This window comes from Bos mutus, chromosome 15 (assembly GCF_027580195.1).
Source record: "Bos mutus isolate GX-2022 chromosome 15, NWIPB_WYAK_1.1, whole genome shotgun sequence".
Taxonomy (NCBI): Eukaryota; Metazoa; Chordata; class Mammalia; order Artiodactyla; family Bovidae; genus Bos; species Bos mutus.
This window is the reverse complement of record NC_091631.1, coordinates 39,079,457-39,092,771: the sequence shown is the minus strand read 5'-3', so window position 1 is coordinate 39,092,771 and position 13,315 is coordinate 39,079,457. Positions and strand designations below refer to the sequence as shown.

General features: G+C 52.0%; 1 protein-coding gene across 1 annotated transcript in view; it reads left to right on the top strand.

Moving 5' to 3' along the window:
- Window positions 1-11,271, top strand: part of DKK3 (dickkopf WNT signaling pathway inhibitor 3) — a 50,058-nt gene extending 38,787 nt beyond the window's left edge. The window contains exons 5-8 of the mRNA XM_070383931.1: window positions 6,022-6,114; window positions 7,440-7,584; window positions 8,718-8,874; window positions 9,686-11,271. Coding sequence (XP_070240032.1) covers window positions 6,022-6,114; window positions 7,440-7,584; window positions 8,718-8,874; window positions 9,686-9,905 — 615 coding nt within the window. The 3' untranslated portion in view covers window positions 9,906-11,271. The remainder of the gene's footprint in view (window positions 1-6,021; window positions 6,115-7,439; window positions 7,585-8,717; window positions 8,875-9,685) is intronic.
- The last annotated feature ends 2,044 nt before the right edge of the window (window positions 11,272-13,315 follow it).

The following is a 13,315-nucleotide window of genomic DNA, read 5'->3' as shown; positions in this document are numbered from 1 at the left end:
TTAAAAATAATAAAATCCTGGATTTCTCAACATCAAGCCTGGCTCTGGGAACACCAGCCCATGTCTTCCCCTCCCATCCAACTCAATTCTGTTTTAGGCAGGGGAACCTGACCTGTTCCTGGGTCTCTAACACCAAGGAAGGTGGGACCCTGCCCCCTACCACTAAGGGGTCCTCAGGAGAGACCCCAACTTACAGCCTACCATATGGAGAGCCTGGTCTTACAAAAAGAGGCCACTCTGCCTGAGACGCTTCACTGCTACAAGTGGTCCAGGCAGCTGCCTACTCTTAGTTACACTCTGTGGATAGACTGGTCAGGATTAGGTGTGAAATGCCCAAGTGCTGGGAGGGGTCAAGATAGGGAGTTGTTGGTGGAGGCATCAGCCCCTGTTGTTTAGACCTGCCTTTCTGCTGACAGCAAGTCCCCTGGCAAGGGGGATCCCTGGGGAAATCAGGCACTGGGGGGATTAGGATCTCCAGTCTTCTGTTGCTATGGCTACGATGGAGTTAGGATGCCCTGTCTTTTGTTGCTATGGCTACATTAACAGACCACGAACTCAGCACCACAGCGCCGTGAGATAGGTCACAGCTATGAAGTGGCAAAACCAGAATTCTGTTTCTGCTCTTGTGGCCTTTAGGGGTTCTTCACAGTTTGAAGTTCCAAGGTTTCCAGTATGATCACAGTTCTCAAAGAGCATTTCTAGAGGCTGCTGGAAATACACACCCACAGCAAGCGAGCTGGCAGACCATTAACAGAGCACTGTGCTTTCTTGGGGGGCAGTCATGCTGAACTAACCTGCCAGAGCCCCTGGAGGTAGCAGAAACATGTCAGCAAAGGAAACCATCTCTTTAGTGTATTTGGATTTTTCAGAAGTGTTTGGCAAAGTTCCATGCTGAAAAATTTTCCATATGTAGAAAAAAAATTAATTGCTTTGCTGTGACTTTGCAGGGATTGCTTTGTTCTGCGTAGGAGTCAGTTCAGGGAAAGGAAGATATTCCTGAGGATGAACCTGTTCTTTTCTTGATGGAGAGCTGTGAACAGGAAAGGGTCTTAGCTGGTTTATTTGGGTTTTTTTTTTTTTTTTGCCACGATGCAAGGGGTTGGAAGCACCAAGTCCTAACCACTCTTCCACCAGGAGATTCCCAGCTCATTATCTTTTTAATTAAAGATCTGGAAGAGAAAGTATACAGTGAAAATTCCATATAGGATTATTGGAGAATGAGGAATCAAATTAATGGAATGTGCTTGTTTTCTTGCTTCGGTTTCCCAAATCATTGCTGACAGTCAGCATTTTATAGGCCGGTTTGCTCCGGTAATGTACGAGGGGTTCCATCCACTCGACATACATCCATCGGGTGCCCGCATGTGCCAGGCACTGTGCTGGGTCCAGACACGCGTCCTACACAGTTATTCTGCTTTACAGAAGTGGGATTACATGCTGCTTACACTTGTCTGTTTTATTTACTGATGGATTGTAAACATCACAGTGCAAAGAACTCCCTCATCCTTTTTAGTGCCTGCCTGGTGCCACTTTCCCTTGAAATGGTTGTACAGTAATTTAATCAGTCCCCTCTTATTGAGCATTTCCGTTATTTCTGGATTGCAAATATTATACCAGTGTAGCCTGAAACATCCCTGTACTCGGATATTGCACATATGGATGGATGAGTGTTTCTGAGGATAGCCACCAGAGTGGACATACTCGCTCAAAGGATCTGTATGCATTTACATTTTTGATAGATGCAGATGAATTTGCCTGCAAAGCATATCTACTTCAATTTTAATAACCCGCAAATTACCATCTGGCAATGCTCAGTTTTTCAAATCCCTACCCACATCGGATATTATACTAGTTTCCTATCGCTTCTATCACAACTTATTGTATATTTGTTGTTTTTCAGTCGTATTTGTTGTTGTTCAATCGCTCAGTCATGTCTGACTCTTTGCAACCCCATGGACTGCAGCATGCCAGGCCTGCCTGTCCTTCCCCATCTCCTGGAGTTTGCTCAAACTCATGTCCATTAAGTCGTTGGTTAAGATAGTTGGTGCCATCCAACTATCTTGTCCTCTGTCATCCCCTTCTCCTCCTGCCTTCAGTCTTTCCCAGAATCAGAGTCTTTTCCAATGAGTTGGCTCTTCACATCAGGTGACCAAAGTATTGGAGCTTCAGCATCAGTCCTTCAGTGAATATTCACCATTTCCTTTATGATTGACTGGTTTGAGCTCCTTGCTATCATATCCACTATCATAAGCTATCATATATTTAGTGGTTTAAAAACAGCAGGAATTTATTATCTTATGGTTCTGTAAGTCAGAAGTCCAAGGGTGGACTGAAATCAAAGTGTTGACCGGGCTGTGGTCCTTCTGGAAGGTCTAGAGAGAGAGAGAGTGATCCGTGGCCCATGGCACATCCATGTTCAGTGCCAGTGAGGTCTAGATGGCTGGGTGGGTGGGGTCTTTGCACATGGCTTTGCTCTGACACTGACTCTGCTGCTCCTTGCCATGCAGAAAGCCCCATACCATTACGCTGGATGCCCCTGCAAAACCTGGGCTTCTTTCCTTACAACAGGTCAGCTGATTAGCATGCTTCATTCCACCCATGACTTTATCCCCTTGCCGTGTAACATGACTTGTCCACAGCTCCCAGGGAGGAGGGTGTGGACATTGTGCAGGGGTGCCGGTATTCTGCCTCCTGCAAACAGGATCAGCCTTTTTGTTTCTGCTCTAAGCGAAAGCGTGGTACCCTGCTCTTTTAAGTGGTGTCTTCTTGGTTATTGGTGAGGTCAAATATCTTTTCTTTGTGAGGAAAACAAACTAGTTTCTCTGGTAGTAAGTTTTCTATTCTTACCCTTCTTTATCATTCAATTATAAATGATAAATCTTTGAGGGCAAGGGCCTTCTCGTAGTCACGATTGCATCTCAGTGCTTCAAAATGTAGCCCGGTCCAGAGAAGAGCCTTGGTGCCGGTGGGCCCTCTGCTTTTCTCTCCCTCACTCCCACACCAAGTTCTTGCTACTCTGTTTTGGAAAATATGTCAGATGCTTCTGGTTGAACTGGCTGAGTTGAGTCTGTGTCAAGGAAGGCACGGTGGCTGAGTGCTTTACTTATGGACTCTGGGGTCACACAGACTGAGAGCCCTGCCCCCTGCTCAGCCCCTGATTCAGGAGGCTCTTCCACCGTCTCTGAGACTCAGTTTTCTCACCAGTAAGAACAGCAGTGGTGGCCTGCTGACCTTTTTAGGTTGCTGTGCTGGGAGCCAGGGACAAGCGTGACTCCTTCTGAAAGGCAGACCCTGCCTGCTGAGCTGCTGCGCTTGCCATGGTGATGGAAGCCATGGGCGGAGCCGTGGGTGGGAGGTGGAGCCAAGATGAGTGGGACTCTGGGGAGACACAGGGAAGAGCAGTTTTAGGTCGTTCTGCAGGTGATGGGCAGCGTGCTCTCTTTCTGTTACTGAACCAAACTTGGGCCTGCTTGCCCACATGCAGTAAAGCCAATCTGCTGACACCAGGTTGTGGTGGAGGAAAGTGCAGCGTTTGTTGTAAGGCCAAGCAGGGGGTACCAGTGGCTAGAGCACAAAAGACTTGACCTCCCTGATGGATTTCAGAGAAGGGTTTTTGCTTTTAATTTTTATTGGAGTATAGTTGATTTATGATGTTGTGTTAGTTTCAGGTGTAGAGCAAAGTGAATCCGTTATATATTTACATTCAGCCACTCTTTTTTTTTTTAATTATTTTCCCATATGGGCCATTACAGAGTATTGAGTGGAGTTGCCCGTGCTCTACAGCAGGTTCTTATTAGTTTGGGATTGACAAATGCACATTACTATATATAAAATAAATAACTAATAAGAACCTGCTCTAGAGCACAGGAAAGTGTTTTTCAAGACAAGAAGAGGGAGAGAGTTGCACCTGTGTTTGATCAGCTCGTGGACAGTCTTCTGATTGGTTGGTGGCGAGGTAATCAGGAGTCACCATCATCAACCTTCTGGTCCCAGCTCTTCTGGGGTCTGTGTGTTTGTGGTCGGCATACGGGTAACTTCTTCCACCTGGTGGGGGTTTTAGTGTCTGTCAAGCAGCTGAAGGCTATGGCTCTGAATATTGTCTGTAGTCCTGGAGGAGGAGCTAAAGGTCCCAAACTTTGTTTAATCGCTAAACCATTACCAGTTTGTCTTGCTTGAGTGTTTTCCTATGGCTCTGCATTTTCTCACTTCTCTGATTAAATTTGTTCTTTGGAACTCAGGGAAGGCCTGAAGAGGCTAAAGTTTTTCTACCAACAAGAGGCAAACAGAGGACAGGGGATGGGGGTCTGTCCCAGGGAGGCCCCAGAGGGTCCTGCTTGGTTACACTTTTTTGAGAAGTGACAGAAGAGATTCAAATCACTTTGCACTTATTCAGAGGTGTCAGAGCCCTGGCCCCTGCTGGAGCCCCCGGTGACGCAGAGCCTGGCACATGCGGGTGACTTGCCCCATGTCCCCAGGCTGGCCTCCTGCTCATCATCCCTCAGAGCGACTGCAGGGAGATGGTGTCCAGTGGGACTGATGGTCCTTTCTGCTGGGTGAGCCTTGCTTGGTGAACAGAAGCATGACCTGTGCTCTGGGGTGTGCCAGGCTGGGGGTCAGTGCCAGGCCAGGGCTACAGCTGTCCTGTGCAGGAGCCAAACCTACAGTTGCCCTGCACTGAATGCCCTTCTCAGCCCTGCAGTGCACACCTGTCACTCCCAGGAACAGAGCTTCATCCCCTGGGCTGCCTGGCCATAGATTCCCTGCGGATCCCTAGGCTTGCATTTATGCTCTCGCCCTGGGGGAGTCCTTAGAAGACTCTGTCCACAGGCTCTTGTCCACACCCACTAGCCCTAGGTACCTCAGCTCAAGAGCACTCAGGCCAGGGCCTGCTCATCTGGGCCTCTCTGGGTCTGGCTCCACGCTTGCTTTCAGCATGGCGCATGCCCAGGCAGAAGAAGGCAGGTCCCTCCCTCCCCTCGACATTTCATAAGGTTTGCTGGGGCCCCAGAACACGTGCCTCAGTAGAGTTTCTCTCCATGGGTCTCAGATGGCCACATCGGGAGCCCTAAGCCCCCTTAGCCAAGGGCTGGTGGTGGAGGGGAGCCCCTACCCTGAATACTGTGCTGTCCTGGGGGGCCCCTTGCCCTCCAAGCCTCAGTTTCCAGCTTGGCAGCGTGGGGCAAGTAACCCCTCCCTGCTGCCTGGTGGTAGAGTCATGAAGGGAGGTCAGGGACACGGAGCCCACCGGGGATGCCACCATGAGGGGTTGTCAGTGGTTGATCCGAGGCCTTTCACCTCCTCTGCCCTTCTTTCCCTCGGAAGCTGCCAGTCCCCAGGCCTGAGCCTGACAGCAGGTCTGGAGCTAAAGCAGCCATGCTCCTGCAGTGACAGGTGACCGGGCCACAGCGGCCTCTCCCGTGGCCTCCTCCCTCTTCTGGGCCTCGGGGTGAGATGCCTTCTCTCCCTTTCTTCACTCTCTCTCCTGCCAAGCAGGGCTGGCAGCCTTGAGAAGGCACCTGGGCTGGAGGGCTGGGTGCCAGACACACCCTCCTCCTTCAACACTGGCACCTCCTTGCCAGGCAGCCCTGGACCCCAAACCAGGACCCCCAGGAGGGCCCCCTGCACCACCCCGCTGCACAGCTTCTGCAGCCCTTTCCCTCACTATCAGCTGGGGTCTGCTGGGCCTGGACCCCAGCCCCTCCTGTGCAGCCGCCTGAGCCTGGAGCTCATTAGCTCTTCTTATTAAATCCATCTGCTCTGCCTTGAAGAATGGCCCAGAGTCTTTGTGCTCCCGCCGCGGGTATGTGAGGGGGAGGGCTGTACACAGACTCCACTCTGTGCGCTGGGCGCGGCACCCTGCAGGGCAGCGGCCTGGGCGTGCTGGGTGGGTGAGGGCCCCGCCAGCCTGGAGGCCATTCCCGCAGGCTGAGCCTGGGATAAACTGGGGCTTGCCCCTTCCAGGGCGCATGGGTCAGCTGGTCTGCCCATCACTGACGAAGCTGCTCCCTCCTCCCCGCCTAGGAGTGCATCATTGACGAGGACTGCGGGCCCAGCAGGTACTGCCAGTTTTCCAGCTTCGAGTACTCCTGCCAGCCGTGCCGGGACCAGCAGACAGTGAGTGTGCCCAGAGACCCCGGGGCAGCAGCACCTGAGCCATGGGGGCCCAGGCAAGGGCACCTGGGGGAGGAGGCCAGCAGCCCACGGTTCTCAGCTGGGCTTCCTGAAAGCCTCCTAAAGGGCCCCAGCCTGTCTACACTTGAAAGAGCCAGTCCATGGTGCCCGGCAGGGCTGACTCCTGGGGTGATCAGGAAGCCGTCTGCAGACATGCTGCCACTCTGCCTGCCTAGTGATCTCTGGCCCCATCACCTGCCTCATAGATACCAGAGATGGGGAGAGAGGGCTGAGGAGGAGGCCCCACCTCGTCCCTTCCCTGGGGAAGACCCATCCCAGCAAGCAACAGCAGGGCAGCCCTTGGGCAGGGAAGGGGCAACCCACTCCCCACGTCTTCCTCCCAGTCTGCTCTGAGGGGTTAGAAGGGGGCCCACAAAGAAGCCAGAGCATATTCTAGATGGAGGTTCCACCAAGAAGCAGGAAGCCAGGAAGAGAGACTCCCTCTGCCCAACAGATGCTTTGGACCAGGCCATATATAGGCTTTCTTGTCCTTTCTGTTATTAAGGCAATCACACGGCCTGATAGGGCTTCCCAGGTGGCGCTAGTGGTAAAGAACCCACCTGCCCATGCAGGAGACACAGGAGATGTGGATTCAGTTGGGAAGATCCCCTGGAGGAGGGCATGGCAACCCACTCTAGTATTCTTGCCTGGAGAATCCCATAGATAGAAGAGCCTGGTGAGCTACAGTCCACAGGGTCCCAAAGAGTCAGACATGACCGGGCAACTAACCCTCCCTCCCTCCCTCATAACAAGTTTAGGAAGTCGAGGGCTTCCTGCTGCCCCACCTGGCCCTACCTGTGCTTGGGCGGCTGCTGGGTGCCACACTCTCTGTGTGGCTCCAGGGCCGAGGCACCCAGGGCCCGCCCATCCACGGGGCTGCCCAGGCTTTGGCCTTAGTTTAGTCAGGCAGTCAGATTCACGCTGCTGCCTGTGTCTGTGGGCCATAAGCCATCTTCCTACCTAATAAAAGGAGGCGAGGTCCAAGTCTGTGGGGGAACCGAGACGATGTGACCACCCTTTGTAAAATCTCGACCTGTGTAGGACTCCTGCAGATGCCATGTTTCCCTCTACCAGCCCAGCTCTCATCTCCGCCCCCCTCGGCATCCCTAAAAGGCCCCCAGAACTAGGAGCTTTGTTTCCTCCTGTCTGTAATGGGAGGAAGAGGTGGGTTAGCTGACCTGTGCTATCTCCAGGATCAGGAGTAGGAACAGGCTGGGCTCCCCCAGGTCTGTGAGCAGCTGGATTATATATCTTCCCTCCTTCTGCAGCTCTGCACCCGAGACAGCGAGTGCTGTGGAGACCAGCTGTGCGTGTGGGGTCGCTGCACCAAAACCTCCACCGCAGGCAGCAACGGGACCATCTGTGACAACCAGAGGGACTGCCAGCCAGGGCTGTGCTGTGCCTTCCAGAGAGGTGCGCGGGCTCCCCTCTGGGCGCTGGACAAGCCCTCTCCCAAGCGCCAACACACCGGGCCTCCTGGGGCTCTGTCCACGCCATCACACCTTTTCAGGGACCCCCTGCTGGGCAGGGTCCCCAGTACTCATTGGTATGTGTCCCAGCCCCACGACCTCTGCCTGGGGCCAAAGGCCGGCTCTCTGTGTCCCTGTCTCTTTTTTAGGTGGGGGGCCGTGATGCCTAGAAACTAAATTCTTTCAGGACGCATGAGCCTGAGGGAGGGACACCCCCGGATGTGTGGATGAGGGCAGACCCCCCCCTGCTCGTCATCCCCAGGCCCACCCACTTTCCTGCCAGTGGCCCCATCTTCCACTGCCCCCGGGGAGGCGGGCTCAGCGCTCCCCCAGCCCCTCCACCGCCCCCGTCCAGCGGTGCCCGCTGCCCCAGCGGGTTCCTCAGGGACATGGCTCGCTGGTAGCATTCCTCTGGGAGCGGTGGTTGCTCCTGTCCTGTCACTTCAGCTAGACCCTTCTGTTGGCCTTCCAAGGCCTTCACTGGGTCCAGCTTACCTGACCTCCTTTTCTCTCCACTCACTCCTCGGGTCTTTTGGGAATCTCATTGCCTCAACCTTTCTCACCAGCTCAGCCTCAGGCCTTGGCTGTGTACCCACCCCCCTTTTTTTTCTATTTCTGTTTCTTTATATATATACACACACACACACATATATATACTTCTCATATTTTAATTATACAAATATATTTTCAATGTAGGAAGACTAGAAGGTACAGATAAACCTTGCCTATATCCTTCCAGATTGTTTTTCTTTGAACACATATATATGTATTTTGTTGCAGTAATTCCTGCCTGTCCAAAAATACTTCAATGCCCTTTTCTAGTCTTAATTTCTTCAGACCTCTGGCCTCAAAACCCAGCACAAGCCCATCTCTTGCAGGCAGTCCTAACTGCTCAAGCCTTTTCAGCTTGTTCCCTCCTGAGCCCATGCTGCTATTCTTGTTTCCTACCACTCCATGTCTTCAATCCTAACCTCTACTTAGGAAGTGGAAGGTGGGGGGCCGCACCGCGTTTCTCTGACCTTCTCTTGGTGCCTGCCTGGTGCCGGGCACGCAGAGGTGACTCTCCACCGGTTCTAGGTCTGTTGTTCCCTGTGTGCACACCCCTGCCCGTGGAGGGTGAACTCTGCCACGACCCTGCCAGCCGGCTTCTGGACCTCATCACCTGGGAGCTGGAGCCCGATGGAGCTTTGGACCGGTGCCCATGTGCCAGTGGCCTTCTCTGCCAGCCCCATAGGTGAGGTCCCACCTGTCCTTCCTGTCAAGGGCTGAGAGCAGAGGAGGTACCACCCAGTGGGGACCCAGGAGCAGAAGTTGGGGAGATGTGGATTTAAGACAGGTTTAGTTTGAAGTGTCCTTGGGTTTTCCAGATGGAGGGCCCAATGGCGACCTCTAGAATGAGGGCTCAGGAGTATGGCCAGGGTACAGATTTGGATTCATCCAGGTGGGGAGCTGAAGCCTCCTGGGTAGATGCCCTTAAAAAAAGACTGGGTGGGGAGGGCTCCCAGGCCCATCATGACGACGACGAGAGAAGAAGAGGGCAGAGGAGACAGAAGGTGCAGCCAGAGAGGCAGGAGGGGGCCCAGGAGAGCGGCCAGCAGTTAGAGGCCGCGGAGGGATGCGAGGCATCAGGCCTGCTGGAAGCTGGTTTCTCAGTGTGCGTCTCACTCAGCGGCCACTGCTCTGCCTTCTTTCCCAGCAGAATCCAGGGTGGCTGGGCAGGTAGATAGAACTCTGGGCCCAGCCCACGAGGCCCAGGGCTCCCCACGGGCACAGCGGGTGAGCTCTCAGGGGCTGCTTCTGCCTGGGGGCCTGGGCGGGCAGCGGGCTGTAAGCTGTCAGACCTTGGAGTCCTTGGGGTTGCCCCAGCGGGTCAGTCACAGGAGGACAGACCTGCGCTAGACACGGGAGAGCTGCCCTTTGAGGACACCTGCTCACAGGTGTCGCTCCATCAGCGTGTTCGAAGGCAAGGGGTTAGGGGAAGTTGGGCTGGGGTCACACAGAGGGCGGGGCCTTAGTTTGAGGGCTCCCCATTTCTCCCTCCACAGCCACAGCCTGGTGTATGTGTGCAAGCCCACCTTCGTCGGGGGCCGTGATGAGGACGGGGAGAGCCTGGTGCCCAGAGAGGCCCCCGATGAGTATGAAGATGGCGGCTTCATGGAGGAGGTGCGCCGGGAGCTGGAGAACCTGGAGAGGAGCCTGTCAGTGGAGATGGCTCTCGGGGAGCCCGGGGCCGCCTCTGAGCTGCTGGAGGGAGAGGAGATTTAGACCCGGGCCTGTTGTGTGGGTAGATGTGCAATAGAAGTAGCTAATTTATTTCCCCAGCTGTGTCCCTAGGTGTGGGCTCACCAGGCTTTTTCTGTGGCCTCTTCCCAGTACATTTTCCTTCTGGCTTGAAACAACATGAGGGGCTGCACCGTTGTCCAGCACGCCCCGCCCCATTGTGCATCAATCACAGCTCTGGTGCCTGGGGAAGACGGGTGTGGGAGGCTGAAGCAGAACAGGGCTGCTAAACTGGTCCAAAGTATTGGCGGCTCCGCCTCTGCTGGTTGGCAGATGGCACGTTTCGTTTTGTATGACATTGCCTTGAGTGTTGTTGGGGGCGGGGAGGGGACGGAAGAGGATGCAGAATTTCCCCATGATGGGTTTTAGGGGAATGTTGACTCTCAGACACGTGGAGAAGGATGCCCTGCTTTGCAAACGTGAACCTGTGAAAATGCAACCAGTGAATCTGTCATGCTGTTCCCGCTGTGGGCACAGGCACACGCTGCCCTGAGCTGCTGCAGGTGAGATGTCTTCCGCGTTGCCTGCATTTGTCCTCTCGGCAGTGTTACTCAGCTCCTACCTCTGTGCCAGGGCAGCAGTCCACGTCCTTTCACCACAGCCTGCTGAAGGAGGGTATTGGTCTCCTTGTTGGTCAGGATCTCGGAGGCTCAGACATGTCATCTTGCTTGCCTGAGTCACACAGCTAGTGAAGACCAGAGCAGATTGCCCAGGTGTGACTCATGCCCAGTGCTCTCCCTACTGCTCCCCATCAGCCTCCATGTGCCAAAAGTCCCCTTATGAGGAGGACAAGATTTTTCTTTTTTTTGAGGCATATCTGGAACGAAAGTCAAACTAGTTCACACATCCCCGTAAGGTTAAACTTCTACTGTTAGAAATACAGCATGCCCCTTGCTGTGGGGGTGGCTGTCATTCTAGTGGAGACAGAAAGTACTAACACTGTCCCCTGTGGCAGTCAGTCACATCAGTAGCTTTGAAGGTACACATGACTGGAGCATAATATATGTTAACTTGCCAGAAACAGTACTTAGGTAATCGTAGGGCCAGGATTATAAATGAAATTTGTAAAATCACTTACCAACAACCGAAGACCATTATCAGCCACATGGAGAAAATCAAACCAAGCAAGGCTCTATGAAATATGGTTGTAATATCCAAGCTGAGAGCACTGAGTTGTACGCTGTTCCATAAATGATATTTTCAGGTGTCATGGACTGTTTCCATCATGTATGCATCCAGAGTTATTAAATGTTAAAGTCACAATTGTATAAGCATGCTTTCTTTGAGTTTTAAATTATGTATAAACACATATGTTGCATTTAGAAACCAAGCATAAATCACTTAAACTACTCTTTTGTAACTCTTGGACTTCTTTTTTTGACTTTACATAAATAGAAAACCCTTTCAGCCAGAAAAAATAAAAATGAACTGCATTGTCCAAAAAGGAAAAAAAAAACTCCTCCATAATGCAAAATTTCCTGGCAATTGAAGCATCAAAATATTTTAGAAATGTTAACCATTTTTGGATGGGAATTAGTCCTCAAGAGTATCAGTGCTTCACTGTCTCTGGAAGAGTAAATGGAATGTGTAAGCCCCTTTTGGGGCTTCCCTGGTAGCTCAGCTGGTAAAGAATCCGCCTGCAATTCAGGAGACCTTGGTTCAATTCCTAGGTCGGGAAGATCCCCTGGAGAAGGGATAGGCTACCCACTCCAGTATTCTTGGGCTTCCCTAGTGACTCAGACGGTAAAGAATCCACCTGCAATGCGGGAGACCTGGGTTCAATCTCTGGGTTGGGAAGACCCCCTGGAGGAGGGAACACCAACCACTCCAGTATTCTTGCCTGGAGAATCCCATGGACTGCAGCCTGCCAGGCTCCTCTCTCCATTGGGTCGCAGAGTCAGACAAGACTGGACGACTAAGCACAGAACACAGCACATGCTTCTTTTGAGGGGAGGCTGCTTTAATTGCAATTCTGGACCGAACACAGATCTTCTTCAGGGCCCATAATTCATAGTAATAAAGCTACTATATATGAAGGCCAGGGTGATGTATGTGTGATAGACACCAGATTAGACAGTATACTCATATTAACTCAATCTTCATTAAACCCATGAGTATTTTCTTCATTTAGCAGATGAAATGGAGACTCAAAAAGCTGAAGTGAAAGAGACATCAAACAAGAACAATTATCTAGTACAGTATGCCCAGGATATACTGATAATTTAAAGATGTGATATACGGCTGTTCTCTCTTTAGTGTCAACAATCATCAGGACCACTCTGCATCCTTATTAGTCACCAGATACTCAGGCCCAGGTGCTGTGATATGCCCCAGGGGTACCAAGTTGATCCAGACAGGGTCCCTTCCCTGAAGGTATCCCAGCCTAGTGAGGGAGATACACTGAATGTAGCATTGACAGAAAGGCCTGAAACCTGACATCCGCAGTGTTACAGGAGCCTGAAGGAGCACACGGCTTGGGAGAACCAGGGTAGGAACTGGCTTTCGAAGATGATAGTTGCTCAGGAGGGCAGAAGTAATAGGAAAGGGCATTTTGGGCCACAGATGGAGGGAGGCAAAGAGGAGGGATGGTATAGAAGGGTAACTGCAAGTAATGCACAGTGGCTGGGAGGTGAGGTAAACTTATCATTTAGAGAAGAGGCTGAAAATTACTTCATCCAAAAACTTACTGAGTACCTATTAAATGTCAGGCCCTATGTAAGGTGTCAGGGAGACGGTGGTACATGAGATAAAACCAGGCTCCTGTCTCCTGGAGCTTATATGCAGGTATATATGTCATCATAGCCACAAAAATGTAACATGAGAGGCTTGACTCAAGTAGCTGGTGTATCTCTACTCACGATTCTAATGGAATGTATAAAGGGTAGGTGGAGTTTGGTACTGGCATCGCCCTGCCTCCCCTTCCCAGGAAGGGAAGCAGCATGGGAACTGACTTTCGAAGATGACAGTTTCTCAGGAGGGCAGAAGGAACAGGAAAGGTTAGGCAGGAAGATCTAAATATTCACAGGGTCTGGGGTTTAGGAAACGGGTATCTCTGGGGGGCTGTTATTCTGCTTACCACAGAATGAAAAATGTCTGGGTCCTTGAATTTGTTGAGAAGGAATGCAGTCCTGCCGTCAGCTATTTCTGGACTCCTCCTAAAGTCAACCACAAACAAGACAGATAAACTGCTGTTAGTCTATGTTGTTTGAAATAAAAAACAACAAGCAAAAGGCGAACAAAATATAGCTTTATGAATCCCAACCCACCTGCTTTCCAACCTGCAATGGGAAAGCAAGTTTAGAAAATGAAGGGTTTGGGTGTTTGGTACAAGCTCTGAGTCTGAGCCCCACCTTCTGCACAGGTGAGTGGCTGGCTTGTCCACCCACCCAGTCTTA